The 19780-nt window shown below is 36.2% G+C and overlaps 1 protein-coding gene across 1 annotated transcript; it reads left to right on the forward strand.

Moving 5' to 3' along the window:
- The first annotated feature begins 8445 nt into the window (after positions 1-8445).
- On the forward strand, positions 8446-11674 carry LOC104093946 (polygalacturonase QRT3). The gene is made up of 3 exons (XM_009599786.4): positions 8446-8804; positions 8912-9148; positions 10367-11674. Exons 1-3 carry the CDS (start codon positions 8568-8570, stop codon positions 11366-11368), a joined length of 1476 nt encoding a protein of 491 aa, XP_009598081.1. The 5' UTR covers positions 8446-8567; the 3' UTR covers positions 11369-11674.
- The last annotated feature ends 8106 nt before the right edge of the window (positions 11675-19780 follow it).

A 19780-nucleotide genomic window follows, 5' to 3' on the forward strand; every position in this document is an offset into this window, starting at 1 on the left:
CTACCCATTAGATATCCACCTAGGTAGAAGTCACTATCCTAGTCTCTTTAAACATTTGAAAAACAACAACAAAACTATTGTCCTTAGTTTTAATTATTACAATCTTTAGAGTAAAGTTAGAAGTAGAAATCAAACCCAAACTTGTGGAAGTGTAATTAAACCCAAAACTTGTAATTAACTTAGATATACACCTAATCCCATATTCTAACTCCCTATGGATTCAATCCCAACCTTTGTTGGGTTTATTATTGCATTGACCGCCTCGCTACTTGATTGTGGTGTGGGTTTGGCACAGATCAGGTAACAAGCCCACTGGACAACACCCGAACTAAAGGCTACGGCCATATTAAAACGGCTCGGAGACGTCCGAGACCCGTAACAAAAAATAAGGCCTTTAAAAATTTATAACCAGTTTTAAAGGTTTCCTTCGGCAAACTATGGTCTAAAAAATCATAAGTACTTTGAGGAAAAACGTTTCTGGTCATTCCGAACCCCCACGGTGCCTTAAAAAAATAATGTCTAAGGTAAGGCATGTTCGAACCTCCAAATATGACCTAACTATTTTATGCTAAGGCATTTCGATCTTTCTTAACATAAAGAATAAAGCAAAGGAAAGAAAAATTCTTAAATTGTCGAAGGGAAAAACAAGCCTTGTATATTATATACAGTCTTTACAAAGGCCAAATGGCCTTAAGAAAAATACAAAAGTACACGAGTACAAAAAACAAAAAAGCAAATATTTCTACAAAGGCATCTAAATAGCCTGGTCTTCTCCACCCTCGGGTCCATCGAAACCCCAGAGTCTTCGTCTTCTTCTTCTTCTTCTTCTTATTCTTTGTTTTCTTCGGGGTAGGACAATATCTTGGCCTCGGCCTCGAGCCCCTTAGCGATTTCGATCTCGGCCGATAGATCAAAACCCCAAGTATGAATTTCCTCGAGGGCCTCTCTCCGTGACTGTCGCTTCTCATATTCAACAATGTCTTTCAAGCTGTCCTGGGCCACCTCGGCATCGGCCTTATATTGGGCCACCATCTCATCGGCGTCGATTTTAACCACCGCGGCCGCTTACTTGGTCGTTTCAAGTTCCTTGGCCATATTTTCTCGATCAGAGGCAGCCGAACTTAGCCGAGACTTGAGCTATTCAACCTTTTTGGCCTGCATCTCGGCCTTTTCCTTTGCTTCTCGAAGCTGGACCTCAGCCGAAGTTAGTTGCGCCCGAGCAGCATCTTTTTCCGAGGCCAGACGGTCCATCCTGCCTCTCCATTCATCAGTTCGTCCTTGACAGTGCCCATCTCGGCGGACAGTTCGACCTGGTCAATTTTCTATTGGACTTACAGATTTCGATCATTAGTTACCGAGCCTAGCTTGTCGTCACTAACCTCAAATAGTTTTACCTGCTCGACCAAGTCGGCATGCTCCTTTCGAGCCACCTCCAGCTCAGCTCGAAGGCTCTTAACCTCCCCCTCGTGTTGGTCACTGCAAAGTTTGTACATATCTTTCTTCTCAGTAAGCTCTTTGGCTTCGGCCTCGAGGAGACTCAGCTCTTCTCGATATCGGAGGAAGGTCTCGTGGTGAAGCATCGAGGCCTGCGAATACAATGAAAAATATTAAAATCATTAAGTAAACAAAGCTGGAAAAATAAAAAGGTCTGGTAACACCCTACCCGATTCAATGTCTGATGTGCTTCGTTGAACAAGCATGGAGATTCCACTTCGTTCATCTTTGACTGGTCTTCTTCAGTCACCAGGCACCGGAGGTAACTAGCTACCCTAATAGGCGCGGAAAGGACCCGAGCATCCTCTGGAACAAAGACAACGATCAACCGCTTCCGACCAGGATCGGCACTCGGGGTAGGGAATCGGTTGACCAATCTCGGGCTCGAGCTAGACCCACCTATCCCCGAGGGCAGACTTCTTCTTGGTACTTCTAAATCACCCAATCCGGTGATATCCTCCGTGGCAATAGAGTCCACGCCATCAAAAAAGCTTTGGATGGGATCATTCGCTCCTTAGACCCAATCATTTGAATGCTCCTTCACCGCTTGAACTTCACTGAACATTGAGTCCGTGAACGAAGGTGACCCCGTTATATCGATGACACCTGGTGGAGCAAAACCAACGTCTTGAGGGTTCTCGATCTTCACTGATGCATCGACCTCTTTTGTTTGAGAGGGATTGGCTTCTATCGTCTCCCCTTCGCGTCCCACCTTCGATTGATGCTCGTTCTTCAGGGACCAATGACTCCCGGGTCACTAAAGTTTTATCCTCTTCAGACTCGTCCCTGATCTGGTAGAGGGAGTCCGAATCGAGTATTCGGGAGCTGGAGGTTTCTTTTGGCTTGCGGATAAGCCTCCTCTTTGATTTATTTTTCTTCGAGCTCGTAGAACGGATCCCTTTTTTCTCTTATTCTCTTCACCCTGTTTCGGAACTGGAGACTCAATGGGGAAATCGTCACTGCCGGATGGGGACCTCATTTGGACATCGTTGGGTAAACCTACAAAAAGATATAAAACAAGGATTTAATCATGCAAAGGGGAAACCAAATATCACCGATAAAAGAGATCTCACCGTGCGAACACGCCTCTCATCTACCCTTGAAAGCTCGTGCCACGAGCTCTCAGAATAAGGCCTTTGCGATACGATACCCTCGACCGACTCCTTGAGTCGAGGAACTGCATTCGGGATCTGAGCAATAGCTACACCATCACAGAACACCGATAAGAAGGAAGAAAAAGGGCGATAAATAAAACCTTGGAAGCAAAATTATATACTTACGTTTCATGTTTCACTTCTCATGGAATGACATGTGCTCGACCGGGATCAAGTCTGAGGTCCTCACTCGGACGAAACGGCCCCAGCCAACCTCGATCCCTATTTCATCGATACTTGAGAATATGGCTTTACTAGCCCGACGGGCGAGCTTGATCAGTCCCCCCGGTAGAGTCGGGGACTATATAAGCGCATAAGGTGGTCGATCGTGAAAGGGCACCCTTCAATCTTGCTTACAAAGAAACGGAGGAGGATTACAAGCCTCTAGAAAGAAGAGTGAATTTGACCGAAGGTTATCTCGTATATTTTGCAAAAGTCGACGATAACCGGGTCTAAGGGGCCCAACGTGAAGGGATAAGTGTAAACACTTAAAAATCCCTCGACGTGGGTAGTGATGGCTTCGTTAGGTTCAGCAACCACCACATGTTTGTCAGCCCAGTTACAATCCCTCTTGACTTCGGAGAGAATATCCTCGGTGATCGAACAGATGTACCTCAAGACCTCCTCACACCGACCAGGTACGGAGGAGGGCTTTTCGATTTTAAAATCAGCATTGACCGGGCATCCCCCCGGGATGAACATTTTTAGAGGAGGTTCCGGTGATGGTTCCTCGACAACTACACGTGGAGCGGTCTCTTCGGTAGCTGGCCGCGAAGTAGAAGGAGTTTCTTTTTGGGGAACGATTTTGGAAGTTTTCGCCATTTCTTTATAGAGAGGAAATAAGGAAAAGGAGAAAATTAAAAGAGTACACTCGGTGGAAGAGTTCTTATAAAAGATCTCGAAGTAACCAGAATATAAGTACTTGGAAGTATTGAAATTTCTTAGGAACGAGGGCAGAAGTTTGAATGTAAAGTTTGAATGAACAAATGAGGGGGTATTTATAGTTTTCCAGTGACGGTTCACATCTAGGAGTGGCCGACCACCAACTGACGAGCATTTAATGCCATTAAGACTTGACTGACGAGACGTTTCGACTGTTTTGTCATTTATGTCGTGTGATATCGAAGAAAGAATCAAAAGCGCATGTCGTTTCTTATCGTCTACTCTACAAAAACGAGGAAACTATCTGTGTATGGTCGAAATCGAACTCGCCTACGATATGGCAGGTTAGGAACTTGACAACCAAAGATTGAAGATCGACCCCAACTCCCACCGAGCTAGAACCCTGGGTCATAATGCCTGCCTTCGAGAACATCGAGTCCATAATCCTGGAGTCGACCTTAGCCCCGATCGATCTCGAAGAAACGTTGTTAGCATAACAAACAGAAGACCGAAATATATGTGACCGGTCGGATATTACGGCAGAAATCTCGGCACGCATCAATAAGGAACCGGCAATCAGCAAATCAAGAGATTTTCTACCTTTTATAGAATTGTACCTAATGTAGGACTCTTCTACTATATAAAGGGGGGTCTGATAATTCATTGAACACGTTGTAACATGCATCCTAAAGCAATATTTCATTATTATTGTTCTTTAAACTCTTGTTCTTCTGTATCCTGACACCGATCGAAGCGTACCTAGCTCGAGGGTGATTAACCTTCCAAAGCTAAGACTGTTCAATTCGTGTGATTTGCATTTACTTTTTCATTATTCATTTCAATCGCAATCTGATTTATTATTTTGTGTCAGGTTAATCCACATATTCTTAAAACCACTTACAAATTCAATTGTTATCCGATTTTGAAGGTAAACAATATTCATCAAAAATCGAAGAATTTATGGTGGAAATCGGGTTTTAAATTCCCAGAAACGCACGGCAATTTAGACGGTGTTAGCAAGATGTAGTGCTAGCTAGGTTAAGGTAGTGCTTGCCATAAAGAAGCTAGCCAGAAAGCAGGCCAGGCAAGCAAGCTAACACGCGGGCGAGGTTGAAGGGGTCTTGCGCAACTTTCGGATTATCGCAAGCGCAACCTTTGACCCCTTCGTACCCTGGACCCATCCGGCCCATATATTTCATAAGATGTGTTTCATTTGGGAAGATGAACTAGACTTTTTTCATCGCCCAGTAAGGGACAATTTTTTTGTTTCGCGATGTGAAATTTGCAAATCGGGAAACAAGAAGGAATAAAAGAAATAGATATGATTGAGTAACGGAGGGATAACCGATAAAATTGGATAGTGATACAAAAAAGATATATTTACATGATGTTTAATTTGCTCAAGGATGACATGTTCAAATCGATAGATGGTCCTTTATTATTATTTTTTTGTAAGAACAACATTAATGTATAGTTTTGTGATGTCAACGATTTGGTAGACTGAAAGTTACTTAAGGCGACCAATTTCCTAATCCATAAATTAATTATGCGCATGAGGACTAACCCCTGAGATACAGTTCCCATTCAATGCAATGATTTCCGATTTGGATATCAGATAAATCTGTATTCTTTGAATATTTTGGTTACAATCACATGAAAGGTTCTATATAAGTACAGTAACAAAATTTTAGGAAAATAAAGTAACAAAGTCTAAAATTACCCAAATGGTAAGTATTCTCACCTCCAACTATGGGATTTAGTTCTCCACTTTTGCTCCCTTGAGAGTTGAAACCTACAATTTCATCGTTAGAGGTAGAGAATGCTTAGCACTTAAAGCAATTTTTTCTTGTCAAATATGAACAGAAAATCTGCTTAAATATAGTGTTGTAGTTCATTACATGATTCACTTTCAAAATTGCCTTCCCTTCAAGGTTACACGAGATTTTGTTCTCACAAGAAAATCTTTAAAAAAAACAAAGCATATTCGCGCCAGAGGTTTCGCATTGGATATGATTTGTAACCCTATATATGCTAAATGAAATTAGACGCACTCCATATGAAAGTTCTCACTTCCCACTCGTTGATTGAAAAGAATCCACATTCCAGCGAAGATTGCAATCAAGTAAAAAATTGTTTAATAATTACTCCATTTGGCTAGAAAATAGTAACATTCAAGCACGAGGATTAAATTATTTATTATTTTTAAGGAAATCTAAATTGCATCTTTAAAAATTACAAAATAAGTTCTAAGTCGTAGTATTTCTACTAAAAGTATATGAAAAATCATAATATTCGATTTTGTAATGACCCCATATAAAATAAGACAAGAATGTGGGGGGGGGGGGGGGGGGGGGGGATATATAACATTATTGAAATGCAATGATTTCCGATTTGGAAATCAGATAAATATGTATTCTTTAAATATTTTGGTCACAATTGCACATGAAAGATTCTATATATTTACAGTAACAAAGTTTTAGGAAAGTAAAGTAATAAAGTCTAAAATTACTGAAATGATAAGTATTCTCTCCTCAAACTCTGGGACATAGTTCTCTACTTTGCTCCCTCGGGAGCTCGAACCTACAATTTCATAATTAAAGGTAGGGGTGCTTATCACTTAATTAAGCAATCTTTTTTTGTCAAACTTGAATTGGAGATATGTTACGTTTAAATAATTAAGGGCGTACGACTGTACGAGCATGCAGATTTATGTGTATGTCAGTCTTTATGTCATAGGCTAAAATGAAAGGGAGATTATTCCTAAAAGTTATTAAATATCCTTGATCCCACAATATACTATAGTTCTAGTCTTATGAACTATGACTTTTTTCTTATCAAAATCTGTATAAAACCAACTCTGCAGTAATCAAAATTTATCCTTGACATCAATAATTATTACTAATTAATTTTGATTAAGACAAAGAAAATGCCTAATATCCTGATATCGTACTTACTTTTATTTTGGGTCTATAAAAGATAGTCAAGGGAGGAATCAAAAGGTTTCGAAACATGCATCATTATCATTGATTGAAATATAGCGGAGAAGGCAAATTACCTTTTAAATTATTTAGACAACATTAGTATTCCAAAATTAGATAGTTAGAAATATTACTTAAATAGTTAGAATAAAATTGATTCCACGGAACATCGTTATTTACAGAGTTGAATGTCAGTACTTCCAAAAATGAAAACTTTCCACCAACGTGTTTGCTGTTAAATTTTTTTGCTGTTAAAAGGGAACAACCCAATCAAAAAGATATACGTGGTGTGGCTTTTTAAATGAAAAGTTTGTCCTCACACATGATAGTACGGTTTATTCGTGAAGCTGTGTTGAAAAGATCAATCAAGAGACAAATAAATCGAAAAGTTACTTAGTGTATCTATTTACTTTAGATCAAGTCAAAAATATCAAACAAATTACTTACAATTCCTAAGATTATTCTCCACATATTGATGAAAACAAAGTAGCCAGACTAGTAAAAAATATTTAAGAGGCCGTAGAGTTTCCTCCTATTTTCATACTTCCTAGTTATTATACGCAGTTAACCTTATCTCCTCTCCCCCCCCCCCCCCCAATTTATTACTACTATCATACATAGCTGATAATTGAACAAGATTTTCCCTGAAATTTATGTTGCTCTAGAACATTGAATCAACGTTCGCCATTTTAATTGTTTTTTTTGGCTAATTCAGTTTATCTCCTAGTGACTTCTCCACACAAATATAAAATGAATTTTGAAAAAAAAGAAAAAGAAAAAGTAAAAGAAAAAAGGTACTTCTCTTTTATTTTACAGATAAGTTTTCCTGTCTCTCTGATCTCTCTCAGGGACTTTACTGAAGGTATCTAAAATTTAGTGATTTTTCCCGTGTAAATTAATTCTATTTAAGTGTAGGAATATATTTAAAATAAATACGTATTACCAGCTTAAATAAAATGACACCATGAACGAGAATTACAAATGTATAATTAGGACAGAAAAACCTACTCTTTATAAGACTTTAAGGTAAAACATTTGCACTTTATCTTGTTAACCACTAGGTTAATTTCCCTTTTCTTTTACAATTTGGGACGGAATTTGGTTTTCTTGTGAATCATAATCTTATGCAGACGGCTTATGTTGCTTTAAATTAATACTAGTCAGTTAGAAAGTAGTCTGAAAGCAACCAAACGCAGTGGACCATAAAAAAATCTTCAACAAGAAGTTATTCTGTGTAAATAAGTAATGGATTTAAGTTATATACAGTGATAATGTAATGAAAGCATAATTTAATCTGGTACAATATATTAATTAGCATTTATTTTTAACTATCAATCAATAATGTTATTAAATAGAGCTACTTATAATTACTTTTTAATTGATCTGATTGTATAAATACTTTTACATAGTGCATAAAAATTCCTAAGATATAATAATGGTTTTGCAATTTAAAATTTCAATATCTCCAATCAACAACTAACCAATAATACCCCGAAAAGAGGTTTACTTAATTATTTGTCAAAATTCAAAACTTAAAGTGTTTTGCTTATTTAATTATTTGCTTAAGGTACAAACTTTCTTTTCCCCCTTAGCAAGAATTTCCAAGTCCTTTTTCTTTTTCACCTAATTGCCAACCTTTGTAAGGATGCTTAAAGTGAGAAGTTGGTGACTGATTACTTTTCTTTTCTCTCATGCCAAAAGAAGAAGAAGAAGAAGAAATATTCAACAAGGCAATCCTTTTTACACCACGTACATATGCAAACATCTGGAAGAAATAAAAGAATAGTAACATCAAAAGAGAGCCTTTTCTTGGCTATTCTCACACTCTTTGTCTCTTTATTTCATATTTCCAAGTCCCCATTTTATTTGAAATATAGCAACTTTCTTGATTTTATTTGCTAAACCTTTCTTTTTCCATGCCCCATCTTCCTCACCCCAAATAAAATAAACTCCTTTTTTTTTCTTTCTCTATGAAGCTCTCAATATAAATGGCTAGCTAGAATGTTTTTTCTTGGATTCATTCACATACTAGGTTCACTTTCAAGGAAAGAGAAAAAACATGGGAGAAAGAACATGGGCTTCCTCCCTTTTGTCCTTGATTAAGGTTTTGGTTTGCCTTTTGTTAATATCCCATGTTCTTGGGGAGAAATCTGCTCATCTTCGAGAAGCTGGAAGAAAACAACATGATCATCAAATGAGGAAAATGCAAGCTTTTAAAGCTTCAGTTGTTCGTCGCGATTCGGTTTCTTCTCCTTCACCTAGCTTTTCTCCATCTCCAACACCATCAGCAGTGACTGTAAGTCTCCTTCAATTTTTGTTTGATCAATTTTTTCGTTTGTTTATATGATCAGTGCAATGTTGATGAAAAGAAAATATGTATATGTATATGTATATGTATTATAGGTGACACCAAGTCCAAGAGTATATCACGTAACAACATATGGTGCAGACCCAACTGGGAAAATAGATAGCACAGAGGCAATTCTACAAGCAATTTCGGATGCATTAGAAGGGCCAAGTGATGGTTTCTTAATGCAAGGAATTGCAAATCTTGGTGGTGCTCAAATCAATCTTGAAGGTGGGAATTACTTGATCAGACAACCTTTGCAATTTCCCGTTGTTGGCCGTGGCAATCTCATGGTACGTACGCTTCCAAATTCTTTACATTATTAGTGTGTAATTTTATACCTAACAAATTAAAATTACCCTGACAGTGTACTATTTCTTTTCCACAATGATAGTACACATTAGAAAAAATCTTCTCTTAATGGGATGTCCGTCAAATTTATGAACCTGTGATAGAAAAATGAATAGTAGTATGGTACGTATTTGTCAAAACGTGACAGGTGGCGTAATATCGTTTGGGGATCGTATGAAATTAATTGACCTATTTACACTTGTTTCTGATTTGTTCAGTGCAGTAGGTTAGCTATATATGATTTGATGGGAAATGATTGATCAGTCGTCCTTCAAACTAAGCTGCATATGTTACATAGGAGTATTTGTTTTACGTCTCTGTCGAAACTTTAGATTTTTACTAGCTCTAGACTTGACCTTTTATTTAGTCTAAATTATTAAAGCTCAAAGTTCAACCAATACGGCGAGTATGTCAAGTTATAAATGCCAGTAATTTGTGGGCTTTTCTACGTCTGCTCTCAAACATTTTTATAACAGTATTTGTTCCGATAATTTTTTGGATGTTATAGTGAAGTGTTGTTATAGATGACATATATTATAACATAATATAGAATTCTATTCCAAAAAAAAATTAACTTTTATAAAATAATTATTATATAAGTATGTTGTTATACAATACGTCAAATGTATTCTATTCATAGCTGATATTTAGGTTAGGAGTTTTCTTATTTGTAGCTTTAGCTTTATAACAAACCAACCTCTAATCTCGGCCGTCAAAGTAGAAGACTTGTAATATAGTGGTATTGATAAGAGTTTTCGGCACAGTAGGAGAACTTTATTTTCTGTGTCCCTTTTCCTTTCTCTTTTCTCAATTCTTTATGTAATGGAAATATTTTATATACAATATACAATTCAACCTTAAGTATTTTTTTTCAAAGCCATCGAGATTTAATTCTGCGCTAAATTTAAAGTACAAGAAATTCCTCCACACGTGTCGCTTCAAGCCCAATTGTCACGAACCTTCCAGCTGCCTATTTAACTTTATATTTTTGTATATTTCTAGTTTTGGCCCTAGTAGTTTTACTAGCACGAGATTTAGCTGTAAATTTTTTAAAATGGATGCTTTCAGCTCATTAGTTTTAGTAAATTTCCAGAATGCAGTGCTTTCACTTTATATTTTACATATTTGGATAGCTAAACTTTTTTTTTTTAATGAAACAGATTCATGGAGGTACACTAAAAGCTTCAGATAATTTCCCAACTGATGGATATCTCATCGATTTATCGACTTCTTCAGGCAATGCTCCTGAATATTTCTTTGAATTCATAACCCTAAGAGACCTATTACTGGATTCTAACTTCAGAGGAGGAGGAATCCAAGTAATAAACTCACTAAGAACAAGCATTGACAATTGTTACATTACTCATTTCACAACAAATGGTATTCTAGCCAAAGGTGGCCATGAAACCTATATTAGGAATTCATTTCTTGGACAACATATAACTGCTGGTGGTGATAAAGGAGAGAGAAACTTCTCAGGGACCGCGATAAATTTAATGGGAAATGACAATTCTGTCACAAATGTGGTGATTTTTTCAGCTGGAATTGGTATAATGGTATCAGGACAAGCAAATTTGTTATCAGGTGTACATTGTTATAATAAGGCCACTGGATTTGGTGGCACTGGAATTTACTTAAAATTGGCAGGTTTAACCCAAACCAGGATAGTGGATTCTTATATGGATTTTACAGGGATTGTAGCAGAGGATCCTGTTCAACTCCACATTTCTAATACCTTTTTTCTTGGAGATGCTTTTATTCAATTGAAGTCTATAAATGGTGTTGTGAATGGAGTTAACATTGTGGATAACATGTTTTCTGGATCAAATAAAGGGGTGGATATTGTTCAATTAGACCAATCTAATGGTCCTTTTAAGACAATTGATCAAGTTGTGGTGGATAAAAATAATGTCAGAGGGATGAATCTAAAGGCTACAATTGGAAGTGGGGTTGTTCAAGGGAATGGTACTTCTTGGACTTTGGATCTTAATCCAATTCTTTTATTTCCTAACCTCATTAAAAATGTTCAATACACATTTTTCCCTAGTGGAAACTCTTTTGTTAATCATGCTTTGACAAATGTATCAAATAATCAGGTTTTGGTTGAATCTGATGCGCAAGTTCCAGCAAGTGTTTTCGTGGTGGCTGATCAAGGGAAGTGATCATATTCAAGATAACATGTATAGGATCTTCAGGAATTATCCCTAGTTAAATCAAGAAATTAATAATCTAGGGATGTTATATTATTAGTTTGATCTAGTCAGGGATCAAAAAGATTAGATCTCTTGATTCATTCTTTTCAAGAAATGTTATGTTTACTCGAATTTTTTTCCAAGGAAAATTCGGAAGCATAATTCAAAATTGCTTCAATTTCAATGCAAAGAATAGCTTCTGTAGCACCACAAAATGTATTTTGATAGCATTGTCTTTGTTTTTATTAATCTATACGATTTATTTTATGCGTCTTACTTCGTACGTCGTAGTTCGACTGGACATGAAACTTAAGAATAGACAGAAAAAAAATTTAACCTTATGATTTTAAACTAGTATGTATAAACCTTGTGATTCTTTTAATTCATAGACGAGCAAAATTACTACAAATTTGTTTTCTAATTGTTTATTGTTTTTCAGATTTAATAGGGAACAATGTTTTTTTAACACTTACCAAAAGAGGCTTTCGTTGAAAAGATACATCCAGCTTTAAATGAATGAATGAATGGAAGCCTTTCCTTGACGTTAGAATAACTTTCTAAACTTTTTAATAATTATGAGAACACCATGGCTATCTTCGTCTTACGATTTGTAATGATCTGTCCATTTCCCCAAGGTCATGTTCTTTTATTTATCTATATATAATCAAAAGTTAGGCTATACTGAAGCAAATATGTGACAGTAATCCGCTTCAAACTAACTCGACGAATATATTAATTTTCATTTAAGATAATAAAATTTGGCATGCCTTTGCCGGGTTTACATCACATAATTTTGAATATTTGTGTTCAATTTTACCCAATCAATGCCAATAGCTTTGAATGAGAAGCATTTAACCACTACAACTAGTTTTAGGTGAATGTAGTTGGCCGTGAAGTCATCATATATCCATGTTGTTATTGTAGTTGGTAAGGTAACCAAATCTTGAAATATTGGAGGAAAATTAACGTGCGACTCCGACGAGAATGATTTCTAGAATTTCTCCATGTAAATAAACTTGAGCTTTCAAAAATAAAAATAAAAATAAAAAAGATCAACAGTTCTGCATAACTTTTTTATTTTATTTTATGGATATTTCCTGTCCTATGATTTTAAGATTGCTTGGAAATATGGGATGTGTTTCTTGTTACTTTCTTTATTGTTCAACTGATTAAACGAAGAAAGTTAATGTAGGTTGCTTATGTAAGGGAGAAATAACAACCTTGCCAACATCGGTGTGAGTCTGACTCTAATATTATGTTGAGCAAAAACACCACATCGGAAGAAATGGAGAGAGAAAGTACAATATTTCATTCATTACCTAAAAAAGGAAATCAGTACTTAATTGTTTAAGACACTATAGTCTATAGTAACCCATCAGCCACTACACAAATGTGTATCTTTAATTACTAAACTATTAAAACTAAACTAAATATAATAGTAAACGCTTTTTAAAAGATTATGTGGTACAGTTAGGTCGAATAAACCCTCCTAGAATAAGTATTCATCTTCCTAAAGCCGTTGTTATCTTCTAGTTTTCTCCAAGTAAAATTTATACCTTTAGCCCCTCCGTAGGGAAAAAAATGTGTAAATGTTATTTAAGGCATATTTCAGGTTATCGTATACACACGGGTCTTTCTAATTTTGGACTGTTTTATGTTTGGGAAAGAAAATAGTCTTATTTCACTTCAATAACTAATTATCTACATTTTCAATAGAAAATATGAGATAGACATTCTTTCTTTCATATAAGTGAACAAAGAGATCTAACAAGGCAATAGTTAAAATTGCCATGCCCCGAACCTGGGCGCCTGGACGTAACACGGCATCCGATGCCTGATTATATGTGACCGAGCGAACCAACTGGCTGGCTGAATCAACATGTGATATCATGACATACTGAATACGGAAGATAAACTAGCACATGCTGATATACTGAAAGTCTGAATGATATAAATCAAAAAGCGGAAACACTAATATAATTCTGAAACATATCTGTAGCAAACATTGCTTAACATAAAAAGCATGCGACTTTGTCTAACTGTTACTCTAAGTCTATGAAGCCTCTAATGAAGTACTGAAAACATTGATTGTCCGTAAAGTTCTAAAATACTGTAAAGTAATGATAATGCCCCGAAAAATTGGGGCTCACCAAATAGCTGGTACGAAAATCCTATTGCTCTAAGTCATCAACCTGTAAATCATTACCTGCATCGTGACATGCAGGTCCTGGGCAAAAAGGGACGTTAGTACATTTGAATTGCACTGATATGTAAAACAACTGAAAGAAAGAACTATAAATGCTAAAACTGAAACTAAATTGAGAACTGATAACTGAAGTGATAACTAATATCTGATAACTGAAATGATAACTGTTGAAACTGAAACTGAAATGATAACTGTCACGACCCAAAATCCCACCACAGGCGTCGTGATGGCACCTAGTCTCTAAGACTAGGTAAGCCGATTTCAATTACATTTTGAAGCCATTTTTTTTTTGAATTAAATAAATAATCAAAACTGACAGCGGAACAAATATGAATATGCAACTTCCCAAGACTGGTAGTAGTGAGTCACGAACTCTAACTGGATACATAGAATGATCACGAGGACTGAATATACAATACTGTTTGATTACGAGTTAACAGTACAATGAAATGAAAAGACTCCAAGGGACTGCGACGACCAAGCAGCTCTACCTTGAATCCTTACGATCCCGCTTTAACTCTGCTCAAATTTGTTATCTTCAATATCTGGCTCTGCACAAAAATGTGCAGAAGTGTAGTATGAGTACGCCACGGTCGGTACCCGGTAAGTATCAAGACTAACCTCAATAGAGTAGAAACGAGGTACAGTCAAGACACTCACTAGTCTAATAATCTGTACAATATAATATACAAAATAATAGAAAACAAATAATAATGAGGGCAGGATAAAACAACCAGTTATATGCACAACAGACAACAAGAATACCATTAATATCACTCAATAATCAATAAACACAATTATACCCAATTAAATCAAGTCCTTCAAATAAATGTCTTTTTCATATAATTCTTCCAGATAACTCTCTTTTAAATATAATTTTCTCAAATAATTATTTTTCATATATAATTCTTTCAATAAATCTTTTCAAATATAATTTCCTCAAATAAATATCTTTCAAATACAATTCGTTCATATAATACTTTCTAAGTGAAAATCCTTCCAAATAAATATTTTGAATATAATTCTTTCAATTAAAAAGTCACCATGTGACATCTCATTTCATAATCATTAAAATAAGGGTCCCAGCCCATTTTCATATTTCCGCGGCACCTCGTGCCCATAATTAAATCATCATATTTTCCCAACACCTCGTGCCCACATTTCATATCACAATTGCACGGATAATTCACGTGCCAATTATCATTATCATTTCATCACAGCACCTCATGCCCACATTTCATATCACAACTGCACGGACAATTCACGTGCCAAATATCCTCATTATTTACTCACGGCACCTCGTGCCCACATTTTATTTTATAATCCGCCTGGCAATAGCCACAGGCTCTCAATTTCAACATATATCAGATTGTTATCAATTTACCAACAACAAGACAAATTGCACAAGGTATAAAAATAAACACAAGAAAATCACAATTTCACATGAAAATTATCAACACCCCAACTCCACATCATCACATATCATCCCTGACAATAGCCACCCTTATCGCTCCTATTGCCACCCTTATCACTCTTATAGCCACCCTTATCGCTCCTATAGCCACCCTTATCGCTCCGCTCAGACAATATTTTAACAAACACAACAACAGTGAAATGACACCCTTATACCCACATAATATCAACGGTGAAATGCCACCCTTATCTCCCCAAAATAACAACTCACACAACATAACAATTTGCACGAAAAATTATCACAGCAACATAACAAAAATCAATGCATATCACAATTTGCCCAATGGCCACAACTAAATTTCAAAGCTACAACCAAGTCAATTAATTTTACAACAAATAGCCAAAAGCTCCACACAATGCATACAACACCCAAAAATAATCGATAGAGATAGAAATTACTCAACATAAAGCAAAGTCTTCATAAAAATCTAATTTTCAATAATTATATAAATACTTCTTCTTAAGCTCATTTAATTAATTAATTGCAGGGGAAAATTCAAAATGAAATTAAATTCCAATAATTATCAAACCAGCAAATTCACGAAATTTCATAAATAATCAAATAACAATCACATCAAATTGTCATATAACAACAGAGTCAACAACAAGGATTTAGGCACGACAAGTAGATGATTAAATCTATGCCAACAATTATCTAATTTACTACACAATATGCTCAAGACTTTAACTCAATAAAATTTGCACATATAAACCAAGTACGTACTCGTCACCTCGCGTACATGGTTTTCAATTACACAAATTGCACATAAGACTCAATGCCTAAGGGAAAATTCTCCCACTCGAGGTTAAGCAAGACACTTACCTCTTTGAAGTTATACCGATATTCTAAAATTGCCTTCTTGCTTGAATTTACCTCGGGGCCGTTCAAATCTATCCAAATTAATTATATAACTTCATTAAAATTCATCAAAAATAATTCCGGATAATAATACGTCGACTTAAAATTTTATTCCAAAAAGTCAACAAAAGTCAACACGGGGCCGGCCTCTCGGAACCCGACATAATTTTCATGAAATTCGAACACCCATTCCGATACGAGTTCAACCATATCAATTTTATCAAATTCCGATACCATTTCGTCCCTCAAATCGTGATTTTTTATTTTGAAAATTTTCTTCAAAAACCACAATTTTCCTAACTCAAAACACAATTTAAATGATAAACATAAAGATAGAATCATGAAAATAAATAGATTCTAGGTGAAGAACACTTACCCAATCGATTTGCTTAAAAAACCCACAAGGAATCGCTCAAAATCGAGCTCTACAAGTCAAAATGTGATAAGAATGGCCTAACCCTCGATTTGGAAAACTTATAATCTGCCCAAGTCTGAAAGTATCGCGAACGCGGAGAAAGGCTCGTGTTTGCGAAGAAGGAAGGTAAGGCTGTCCAGAAAAATTCTTCGCGAACGCGAGGGATGGAGTGCGAATGCGAAGAACAAGGGGCGGAACCTACGCGAACGCGAGACGTTGAACGCGAACGTGAAGAAGAAATATGAGGTTGCCATGAAGAGCTTCGCGAACGCGATGGAGGAAAAGGCAAACCTTCGCGAACGCGAGAGGTTGAACGTGAATGCGAAGAAGAAATATGAGGTGGTCAGCAGTAACACTTCGCGAACGCGAGATACTCTTCGCGTTCGCGAAGAAGAACACGAAAAGACAGAACAACAGTTCAAAATAGGAGGGAAATGACCCGTAGCCTATCCAAAACTCACCCGAGGCCCCCGGGACCCCGTCCAAATATACCAACAAGTTTCATAACCTAACACGGACTCGTTCGAGGTCTCAAATCACATCAAATAACGTTGAAACTACGAACCGCACCATGAATCGAACTCATGAACTTCCAAAACTTTCAACTTCGAAAACTCGTGCCAAAACCTATCAAACCAACCCGGAATGACGTCAAATTTTACAAGAAAGTCCCAAATAACATAACGGAGTTGTTCTAACTCTTGAAATCGCATTCCGACCCCGATATCAAAAAGTTCACTTCTGGTCCAAAACTCCAAAAATTTAACTTTTGCCATTTCAAGCTTAAATCAGCTACAAAGCTCATAATCACAGTCCGGACATGCTCCAAAGTCCAAAATCACCCAACGGAGCTAACGGAACCAACAGAACTCCATTCCGGAGTCGTCTTCATACAGTTGCGACTACGGTCAAAATCCTAAGACTTAACCTTCCGTCTTAGGGATTAAGTGTCCCAAATCACTCTGAATCATCCGTAAATCAAATTCGACCACACACGCGGGTCATAATACATATTGCGAGGCTGCTCGAGACCTTAAGCCACTAAATAGAGCATAAATTCTTAAAACGACAAGTCGGGTCGTTACAATAATTGATAACCGATAACTGAAATGATAATTTATAACTGATAACTGAACTGAACAAAGGAAGTAAATATATGAATATTCCCTCTTCTAAATGATGAACAACCTGTTTATCTGAATAAATAAATTGCGGCTTCAGGCCCAATATATATATATATGTGCACAAGCTGAGGCCTCGAGCCCAAGTATACGTATACATAACTGCGACCTCAAGCCCAAAGATGCATAAAGCATAAACTGCGGCCTCAGGCCTAAAGATGCATAAAGCATAAACTGCGGCCTCGGGCCCAAATACATGTGTTCAACATTCAGGGATTTAAAAACAGGAACTGAGAATCGTACTGTAATACATAATATTGAAATACTGAACCATACTAAGTTACATGATACTTGAATGCTGAATAGAACTGGACTAAGACATGTATTCATGAACTGATTATACAAACCGAAACTTCAATTATTTATGATATGTTGAGTGATATAGACTGAAACTCATGGGCATCAAACCCAAGTCTATATTGATTACGCACTGAGCTCACAACGTTCCGAATGAAAGTCATGAACGAGTTAGGAAGCTAGATAATAGAAGTTCTGCAACTATTAAAGGAACTAGGCTTAACTATATTTCTGAGGCAATTAGTAACGTCATAAAAGAAACATAGTACAGGAAGAATCATTAACATTCCCAAACATAGAGAGTTAGCCTCACATACCTTAACTCACTGCTCTTGAGCGTAAAACAACATTCACCAACCCTTTCATCTTTAATCTATATCAATACAAGTCAAAGGGATTCCATATTAGCAATAATACTCATGTTTTGGTCACTTAGATATTTCATCAAACACTTTACGAGTGTAAAGCCTCATAACCCTCATTAATGATGTTTCTACATCCAACAACCTATTCTCTCGCTCCAAGATAAATTCTTAAATCTCAAATTATTATAATCAATATCATTCTTTATCACCCATAAGATAAACAATATCATTAATCAACAACCAACAACCAAAATCTATAACCGTTCATGTTTTTTTATCAAACTCATCAACTCATATCTCATGAACTTAGAGTCTATAATCATTAATCCAATGCTATAATCAATTAGAGGGTGATAATATTATCTTTTTACGTTCAATCTTTTTGAATTCGAGTTCTACGGTTTCTTCTCTCAATAATGATGTCTCGATCGGATATCTAATGATTTGAAGGGTTTACCCATGTTAAAAAGGTATTGAAGAATTGAAATTTACTTAGAATCACCACTAAAACTTACCTTGGATAGTGGAGGGACCTTTGAGGAGTTAGGTTCTTGAGAGCTTTCCTTTCTAGAGCTGTGTTTTGGGGTGTAGGGGACGAAGTAGGACTTTTAAAATGACCCCCTGAGTGCGCTCCCGTGCACCTAGACGCGCAACAGGGCAATAGCACTTCCACAAGTACGCGTGGTCGCTCACGGGACCATCTGGGCACGCATACTGCGTATTGTCCAGTAAAATGCACATAACTTTTTACTCAAAAATCCGTTCAGGCTCTATATCGTTGGAAAGTTATTTCAAAGGGCTACAACTTTTATGTTTACGTTCTCCCAAATTCCCAACGGACTTTTACGAAATACTTATAGAAGATAGACCTTCCATAAACTTAGTCGATTTTATCGAATCTTATGCACCTCACTCTCCGTCTTGATTCCAAAATAACTATTTTCACATATTCTCATCTCGATAAGACTTCATATGTCTAATTTGTCACATTAATACTCCTTTAACACGTCCACACCTAGTTCGAATTTAAGGAGGGTTACAAAAACCATATTTATTCTTAGTACTATAAAACAAGATGTTCAAAAACTCTTGCTCGCTTCATTTGACAATTGAAAAGCAAAAGTTATTGCCATATACTACATAGTAATAGAGTGATATCTCATTGATCAAAATTCCCATTTTTATACCACATGAGTAATTATATGACGCTGTCAAAACCACCCCATTTAATGACATTGCAATTTATTGCCTTAAATTAGAATTCTAATTCTATTTTGCCAATTCATTTCACAGTCTTCAGAGTCAAAGCATAAATAAATGCTGCATTTAACCCAACCAATGATCTCTCTAACAGTATGTTCTCCTTTCCAGCAAGTGAATTTACTCTTTTGGTTAATTTTTACTTGTTTACCTGTATACTAAAAATATGTTTTCGCTTTTACTGGTCTATTTTAACAAATCAAGAGAAATAATTTTTTTTCTTGTTTTATCTTTATTATTAACTATTCATTCTCAAAATTATTTCTTAAAATTTTTTGAAATGCTATCATGAGTATTATAATAAAATATATATTTCATTTATTATT

This window comes from Nicotiana tomentosiformis, chromosome 2, assembly GCF_000390325.3.
Source record: "Nicotiana tomentosiformis chromosome 2, ASM39032v3, whole genome shotgun sequence".
NCBI classification, from domain to species: domain Eukaryota; kingdom Viridiplantae; phylum Streptophyta; class Magnoliopsida; order Solanales; family Solanaceae; genus Nicotiana; species Nicotiana tomentosiformis.

Bases quoted from the DNA above. Each gene is read 5' to 3' on its own strand.
- LOC104093946 (XM_009599786.4), top strand. From the start codon at position 8,568: ATGGGAGAAAGAACATGGGCTTCCTCCCTTTTGTCCTTGATTAAGGTT. The intron at 8,805-8,911 runs GTAAGTCTCCTT...TATGTATTATAG, and splicing joins CAACACCATCAGCAGTGACT to GTGACACCAAGTCCAAGAGT. The intron at 9,149-10,366 runs GTACGTACGCTT...TTAATGAAACAG, and splicing joins TTGGCCGTGGCAATCTCATG to ATTCATGGAGGTACACTAAA.